This window comes from Phaethon lepturus, unplaced genomic scaffold, assembly GCF_000687285.1.
Source record: "Phaethon lepturus isolate BGI_N335 unplaced genomic scaffold, ASM68728v1 scaffold27705, whole genome shotgun sequence".
NCBI lineage: Eukaryota > Metazoa > Chordata > Aves > Phaethontiformes > Phaethontidae > Phaethon > Phaethon lepturus.
The window spans coordinates 1-8356 of NW_010543081.1; the positions used below are offsets into that span (position 1 = coordinate 1).

The following is an 8356-nucleotide window of genomic DNA, read 5'->3' on the forward strand; positions in this document are numbered from 1 at the left end:
TGTCAGCGGGGCCTTAGGGCCGGGAGGCGCCTCTGATTCCGACCCAACGTTGTGGCCTCGGCCCCTCCGCTTCCCACCCCTGGGACCCCGGCCCGGTGCTCCCTGGGCACCCCCAGGCGGGGGGCAGGGGTAGCTTCTAGACCCGGGGCGGGTGGCGGGGGAGCAGGCAGCGAGCCAGCCTCGTTTTCTGACAGAAAATTCGTTTATTTTAAGCATAACCGTGATTAAGCTTAATTAGATTCTGTCTGATTTCTGTCTGGTGGTGGCAGCTGACAGGAATTCCTCATCCTTGCTCAGGTTACGTCCGTAACTCTATTTCTCGCGTAATTTAGTGGCAATTTTGCTTTTCCTTCTTTTAATCTTGACGGTTATTCCTTTGGTGGCTCCTAGAGCGGCATCTCGGCTCACCTGTGGAGTACGGTGGGTGTAGGAAGCGACTTGCTGCTATATTCGGTGTCAGCCGCTTCAGCTGGAAGCGGCTCAGGCTGTAACCAGGGAGGGGAAAGAAAATTAATAAATTACTTTTCTTCTGTGAAGAGGAGTTTCTGATTAAGGGAGAAATCACAACAAGAACCTGCAAAGTAACATCCCTTTCCCATGGCATGCATATAGATAGATACGAAGGGAAGCGGTGCACATATGTATGCTGGTGAACAAGGCTGTAATTACTTTGAAAATTAGCACTGGGGTAACGGTTTTTAACTGGGGAGCAGGGGATGTCGGTCGGGGCTCCTCCGGGCTGTGCCTTTCCGTCCCGGTATCTCCATCTTCCAGCTGCAAGGGCAAAGTGCAGCGAAGCCGCCGAGATACGTTTCGCCCCAAAGGGCGTCTGAATGTCAGTCCTGGGAGGCTGCAGACTGGTGAACGATGGGATTAAAACTTCCCCAACGTGTCCCGCTCCCCTGTTTTTACATGTCAATCGGAGCGGGGTTTATTCCGTGTGAGATCCCTCTCGCTTTCCCAAATACTTCACCTCTGCTCCCAAAATGCTTGTTTGTGGAAATCGTTACCAGGAACTCAGCTTTAAATTAAAACCTGGATTTTACTTGCAAAAGATGAGCAAAGGATGTTGCTCTTGCGGGGATGTCATTGCTGGGGCGACATTAAGGTCTGATTTCTTTGACGTTTGGTGCAAGACTCGTGGATTATTCGGGCCGTCGCTCTGTTTTGACGCGGGGTAATGAGAATCTCTTCAGCCGCAATAATGATAAACTCGTCTCTAATTGCTTTCTGTTCTTTTCTAGGTTATGGAGACTGGAACTCTGGGACGAACAGAGGCAAGTACAATAAAAACGGGGGTCGTTTTTTGGCAGATTGGTTTATTACCTTCCGCTTCAGCTCCGTTTCCTGAGCCTGAGGGAGACGTGCTGAGGTTGGTGACAACCAACCACCGTCCCCGCCGCAGCACGGACCCTTTGTAGCCTCTTACTGTTCCGCCTGTGCAACAGTTTTCTTTTTTCATTTTAAAAACTCATGTTGAAGCCAACAGAGAACCTTGCTGTAACTGGTTGCACAGAAAAACTGTCCTAGGCAGAATATTTGGGGTTTGGGGGTTGTTTTGCACCCCCCGAAAAAACCCTTCTGCTAGCTGGAAAACCCAAATGATGTCAGGGCAGGCGATGATGTAAATCGAGGCAGCAGAAATACAAACTCCCTCTCTGCATGTGCCAGCAGCCAAATAAAAGGGCTGGGGGAAGAAAAACCTAAATTCCAAGCCTCGGCGGGCTTTTAATTGGCTTTGCGTGTTACTCCTATGGTGGGTTTTTTCTGTTTCTAAGAGTTTTGGCCTCTTTTAGCCAGAGGAGAAGTCTCTCTGTCGCTTTCTGATATAAAGCATGTGGGAAATGGTAGGCTGAAAGTGTTTTTGCCTTCGGTGCTCGGCTGTAGTGTCTTTGAAGAGGACATAGATTTGAAGAGGACATGCCCTATAGTGTCATCCCTTTGACTTTAAGGGGTTACAAAGCAGCTAATATACGTCCCGGTGAAGGTATGTCCTAGCTGCATTCGTCTGGCAACCAACAGCTTTGTATCAAGCTAAAAATACGGCTTAAAATGGTCCTTGGATAGCTCTGTGTTAACCCAAAATGGGTTTTCATGAAGGCTCTGCCTTGGCCGTGTTCATTCCTCTCCCGATCGGGTTAGATGGAGGAAGCTATAGGCCGTGGCTGTTGTCTTATGGGACTTACATGAGCAAATTGTTCCCTTAAACCTGTGAGCTCAACGGTTCGAACTTTATAGGTGACTTAAGTAGAAATTTGCTCTTTTTTAAGAATCTTAACTCCCCGTGGCAACTGCTTGGGGCGTCTTAATTGCAATTAAAACGTTAATGAAGCCAAATAACTGGAAATAAACCCGGCTCTTTTCTTTTTCTTGTTCCAGGTTATGAGGGTTACGGTTATGGCTATGGATACGGCCAGGATAACTCGGGTAATTACGGATATGGCATGGCCACGTCGAACTCCTGGGAAATGGCCAATTCGGACGTTGACATGAACCCTGACGGTTCAGGCGGCGGCAACACCGATGCCGTCATCGCGAAAATGAACCAGCGCTTAGACATGGTGTCGCACATGGATACGGACGCGATGCAGGGAGGCCACTATGGATCTGGCGGAGACAGGTGAGTGCAGGGCACGAGGCGAGGAGACACGGTAACGATCTGCTGCTCGTTAAAGAGCCGTTGCTGCTCGTTTTGTTCAGAGCTGGTCTCATCTCGCCTTTTTCCAGCGTCATGACTTGAGTGAGCATCCAGAGCTGGCTCAGCCGTCCTCCTCTCATCTGCTGTAACTGTAAAATGGGATTTTACGCTAAGTTTTCATCAGTGTTTTGCAAAAAGAATCCAAATTTGGGACTTAAATTGCAGTATTTCTAGTGGTGGCTGAAATTTGAGGTACTTCAGTAAAATAGTAGTGACAAGGAATGTTCTCACAAGCTTACTTATGTACTTCTAGGGCAGTGCTAAGGAAAACAAGGCACTATTTCATACTTAATCTGAGTTCAAATCACTAATTTTGGTTAACAGATTGACTTCTGCTGCTGTGAGGTTTTTGCAGCCAGTGTCACAGTAGATGCTCAGCTCTACGAAGTAGTCAACTCCTTGCTGATTTATATTCATGTTTAAGTACTAATAAACAGGATTCTTTCCCCAAATATTTCCTATTTATTAACGTGCATTGTGAGTTTTAAGCCAGGACTTGGTATTTCTACAGAAATACCCACTTACTCCACGTTTTTAATGCCTTAAATAAGTAAAAGTACATTGGATAAAGTAAAATTCAGGAGTAAATATTAATGAATGTGATGTGACTGTTTTCTACTCCACTCCTATGCTTCCAGAAGAGTAAAGCTCCTATGAAATTATATGTCTGACTCTCCTACAAAATGATAGGTCTGTACTATTATAGCAAATCGATTTCTTTTGGTCTCTTGCTTGGTTTAACTGCACTGGAAAGGGGTTGCTGAATCGTTCCCTGGCTTCTTGTCCCTTCAAACATCATTTTGGGTTTCTGTACTTTTATCTCATGCGCTGGCGGTTGGCTGCTCACAGACGCGCTCCTCCCAGCAGCCTGTTGCCACCGGTTCGGCACTGCCCCACCAGTTGGGAATGGGATAGGCTTTATTAAAATGCCAAAAAATTCCCGCTCTGTCCAGGGAATGAGAAACATGGTAAAAGGAAGATGAATTACTTGGAGAATGTTGGCTCCGGGCTATAACGGAGCAGAAAAGGAGCTACTTACCCTCCAGCTGCTCCGGCTTATGTGTAACCAGACACTGGCAGCTCCTCCACTGGTGCTTGACCTGATTTTGTAGCCCCAACGTCTCTCCTTGTATCAGCACGGTGACTTTCTTCCGACCTTGGAGCTGGGATAACAACCCCCGCTGATTCCTATCTCCGTGCTCTTGAGCCTCGCTGTAAAGCGCAGCGGCGAGGGGGTCGCGCTTCAATGAGGCTCGTTAGTTCAGTGTCACGATCTTTTCTTGAGCACCGGGTTACCTCCTCACCTGCCTTGTCAGTCAAAGTACTGCCAGCAAGCACACAAAGCCTTAAATTCTGGTACAAAGCATTTATTTTAGTTTTAATGTTGCAGAATATAAGGTTAAAAATCCTCCACGGCCTCATTTCCAGGAGGGAAAAAATGGATATAAATCAATTGGGGCATATGTTGGCTTTCCAGTTGGGGAAAACAGCTTATGAATGGATGGATTGCATATGGGGAGTGAGGAAGGGTGGGTCTGGAATAGGTCTGTGGTTGTGTCAAGGTGTTCCTTGAGTAGCTGAAGAGTAATCTCACTGTTCCTGGAAGTATTTCTGGGTAAGGTGGAACTTGGTGTGGGGACGAGCTGCTCTTGGTTTGCTTCAGCTGCTCCTAAAACTCATTTTGAAGCAGATGTTTGGGAGTGAGGACAAAGTGATAACCCCCAACCTCAGCTGGTGAAGGAACTCTTGCTCAGTGTGGTTGGTTGGGGGTTTTTTTTGTTTTTGTTTTTTTTTTTATTACTTTAAAACACTTTGGTAATTCTGGAAGAGATGGATGGTTTGAGGGTCTCCCTGGCATCAGGGTTTTCCTGTGTCTGAAGGTTTCCAATTCCTCCATTGCTGGAACTGAAGCCTTGAAGCTCTGTCACCAGCTCCTGGTCCATGTCCTGTCCCACCATGCAGTGAAATATGGCCCATGTTAAGTGACGCATCTGCTGATTGAAAAATAAACCTTAAAAAAAAAGTCATCTCTTTTGACGGGTTTTGTTTGCTTAACCTCTGCTGCCATTTCTCAGCGGCATCTTGCTGATGTGTCTCTTGCAGGTACGACTCGTACGAATCCTACGACTCGAGGTCTTCAATGAACGACCGTGACATGTACCGATCTGGCTATGATTACAACGAGTCCGAACACGACAACGATAACGCCTACGAAGGTCACTATGACAACTTCTATGGAAACCGCCGGGATCAATACCAGAACAGAGCACGGGATAACTTTGGTCAGCGGGGTCAGAATTGGGGTAGAGATGGACGCAATAACAGACCCATGGCGTCTTCCTATCCTGGGCGCATGGGCGGACAGTGGAACGAGCCTCCGCAATCGATGGGATCGCGGGGTTTCGGTCCCCACGGCTCCTCCAGGCTTCCTTCCCTCTTCTCCCACAACATTATCCCAGAACTCAACATGTTCCAGGGAATGCGAGGCTTTTCGGGAAATATGCGTTACGGAGGAGGAATGATGAGACAACGAATGAGGAGAAACTGGAAAATGTGGGACTCGGATTTTAAAGTAAGTACTTGTGCAATATCCTCCCACCTGCTCGGCTCAGATAGAGACTTAATTTCCCAATAGGCCCACACGTCCTGCCACAAAGGCTGCCAAAATAATGCTCTGGGAAGTGATAATACATAATTCTGCGTGTTACTGGCTTTGTAGCGTGTTTTCTCCGAAGCAGGCAGAGGAGGCTGCGCTCAGTTGCACAGCAGTATTGATATGTGGGACGTTTTAATCCCAAAACCTTTGTCTTCTGAAGGTGGGAGAATATTGCAGCCCTTCGTGGTGGATTATGTCCTTCCTGATTAACTCTACGTGTCAGAAATTTAGTGCAGGACGCTTAATTCATTCAAAATGAGTAAAATAAGATGTTGCTGGTTGTGGAGGGCACCTGCTCATACTGCCAGGATTAACCTTTTTCTTCCCTCGCAGCCCCAGAAAAAGAAAATCAAAAAAGATCCCACCGCAAAGAAGCGGAAGCAAACCAACAGCTCCGATGAACCTGACAGCAAGGCGGCGAAGACGGACGGCTCCGATAACTCCGACTCCGACAACGGTAAGAGTGGAACAGCTTCGCGGCACGCTTGGAAGTGGTATAAAGCTGCCGCTGTCTATTTTCGGCAGAGCCATCGTGCTTTGCCGCACGTTTAACGCAGTGGCAGATCTGTTGGTGTTGATCTGGATTACCTTCTCTTTATGCTGACAGTGGTGTTTCTTTCAGAGGAGGGAACGGAAGGAGAATCAGGAGAAAAAGAGGAGAAAGAGGGTTCCAGAGGCGTAAGTAACTCTTGAAAACTACTTTATCGCAGTTAAAAGCTGTAGTTCTGGCTGGAGGTGCTGGAGCTGCGAAGGCAGATCCCTGGAATCCGTGTTATTCCCAGTGTGAGTCAGGTGGCATCTCCAGTGGAGATGCTGCTTCTCCGCGCGGTGCCTTGAGTGCCTGGGGAGGGTTTGAGCGGAAGGATGCTGGGGAAGGTGTCGAACCAGCCTACAGATGTTTGCTTTCTCTAGATGGTTTTAACTTCCTGACGTTGTGTTTTTTTAGGAGGGGGAAGACGAAGAAGGAAAAGATTTGGAGAAAGGTGAGTTGGTGCGTGCGACGGCTCGTTTGCTCTCCGAAGCTCTGCGCGGAGCATAAACCCCCTCCAGTCAGGGGCTCCGACATGGCCAGAAGAGACATTTCCAATGAAATCCGATGGGTTTATTCAGGCTCCTTTTGGTTCTTAGAGTCTGTTCGCTCCGTTTGCCTTGTGGCTTGGCTGTCCCTTCTGGTTCGTTGCGTCTTGGTGACCTGAGCTAAACCTCTGCACCTTCTCGATGAAGGGCGATTTGGCTTCTGCACGTGTCCCTGAGTCCCCTGGGGACGCTGCTTTGGTGCCGTGATAAATATTGGAGGTGGGGTCCTAGAAGCGAGAGCGAGTCAAGGCTCTTGCGTGCGAGGTTCTGGTGGGATTGCATCGCCGCAGCTGGCGGAGAGAAAACTGGGAGGGCCCTTTCTCAGAGCCACGACAGAGTCACTTGTTCCTCAGGATGAGACCTGTCAGATCTCCACTGACGGGGGGACAGGGGACTAGCTCAGCTGTAATGTCTGCATTTAGTCAGACGAATCCCGTCCTTTGTGTCTGCTCAGGGATAAGGAAATGCTGTAAAAGCCCTGCTAGGGAGGAGCTGGATCCCTTGGTCAAGGTAGGTTGGTGAAGCTGCTAGCCTGGGACTTAGGGAACCAGATTTAAATTTCTGCTGTGTGGTAGACTTGGCTTCGGGTAAGTTGTTGGGGGCTGTGAAACGGGATGAGGCTTCCCGGCTTGGAGAGATGGGACTGGTTGGAGAAGCACCGCGATACCCGAAGGGAGCTTAGAGGGGACCGGAAGGGAGCTTAGAGGGGGTCCTTGCTGCCCGTCCCACCGGTGCGCAGCGTGAGTTTGATCCTGGGATGTGCCCGCACATATGCCAGGGCGGGCAGACAGAGAAGCAGCTTTTCTGTCCCAAAAATAAGTGGTGTAAGTTGTTTCCCCTTACCCAAGCTTTACCACATTGCTGGTGTTCGCTTTGAGGCCGAACAAATCAGACTGGGCCTCTGCCTCCCACCCACCAAGTTTGTCCCAGCGCAGCTTGCTTTTCTTTTTTGTGAGGGGAAAAAGCTAATTTGGGGTGGACGGCACTTGTTGTATAAACCAGAAGTTTATCTGTAGTTGACCGGTGGGAGCAGCTTCTTGATTCTGCGGTGTCTCTAGGTTGTGCGGGTTGGTCGGGCTGACGACTAAACTTGTCTAGGGAAATTCTCTTTAATCAGGTGATGTCCTCAAGTAGTGCCCTGAAATACAACCTGCTTTAAACACTTAGGTGCTTTAACAATTCAAGAAGAGATCAGTCAAATCAAACGCAAATTGCAGGCGGGCAAGAAAACTCAAGAGAGGCAAAAGAAGAGGCATCGGGATCGCATGGTAGAAAGGTAATGTTGGGGGGTTTTTTTTTTTTTTTGTGATGTTGCTTTCTTCTCTGGAACTCTAGGACACGCAGCCGGGGTCCGTCCTTTTGTTCCCAGTTGTCCCAGTGTTTTGCCTGTTCCTCGTAGAAGCTGCTTTGCTCTCCTGCCAGTCATCTTGCCGTCCATGCTTAAAAGATAAATAGAAATGGGAAAGCCTCTGGGAAACAGTCCCGGAAACGCTTAAAGGGTTGGAGACTTCCATGAGTTTATCTGCCATTCCTTAAGTAGCCCAAGGGAGTAGATGCGGTGAGAAAGTGGTGCCATGTATAGCTGGAACGGAGTGGTTTGAATATCACTTCCCTTTGCGCTTTGTCACTCTCTTGACAGGATCCAGTTTGTTTGTTCGTTATGCAAATACCGGACCTTCTACGATGACGAGATGAACAGTCACCTGGAGAGTAAATTCCATAAGGAACACTTCAAGTTTGTTGGAACCAAGCTGCCTCAACAAACAGCTGACTTTCTCCAGGTGAGCCCCTGGCTATGTTTCTCTCCCCTTGGTTTAAGAACTCTGCGTTGTACTATTATTAAAATAAAATTATTTTAAAATAAAAGATATTAATACCAAATATTCTGCCATACAGGAATACGTTGCTAATAAAACTAGGAAAAC

At 48.1% G+C, this 8356-nt stretch overlaps 1 protein-coding gene across 1 annotated transcript in view; it reads left to right on the forward strand.

Moving 5' to 3' along the window:
• Positions 1-1229: 1229 nt before the first annotated feature.
• Positions 1230-8356, forward strand: part of AKAP8L (A kinase (PRKA) anchor protein 8-like) — a gene marked incomplete at its 5' end in the record, with an annotated part of 9780 nt that continues 2653 nt past the window's right edge. Inside the window, 9 exon segments of the mRNA XM_010288248.1 lie at positions 1230-1281; positions 2380-2620; positions 4802-5270; positions 5688-5811; positions 5977-6032; positions 6301-6337; positions 7599-7707; positions 8071-8212; positions 8328-8356. The exon segment at positions 8328-8356 is cut by the window's right edge and continues 1 nt beyond it. Coding sequence (XP_010286550.1) covers positions 1230-1281; positions 2380-2620; positions 4802-5270; positions 5688-5811; positions 5977-6032; positions 6301-6337; positions 7599-7707; positions 8071-8212; positions 8328-8356 — 1259 coding nt within the window.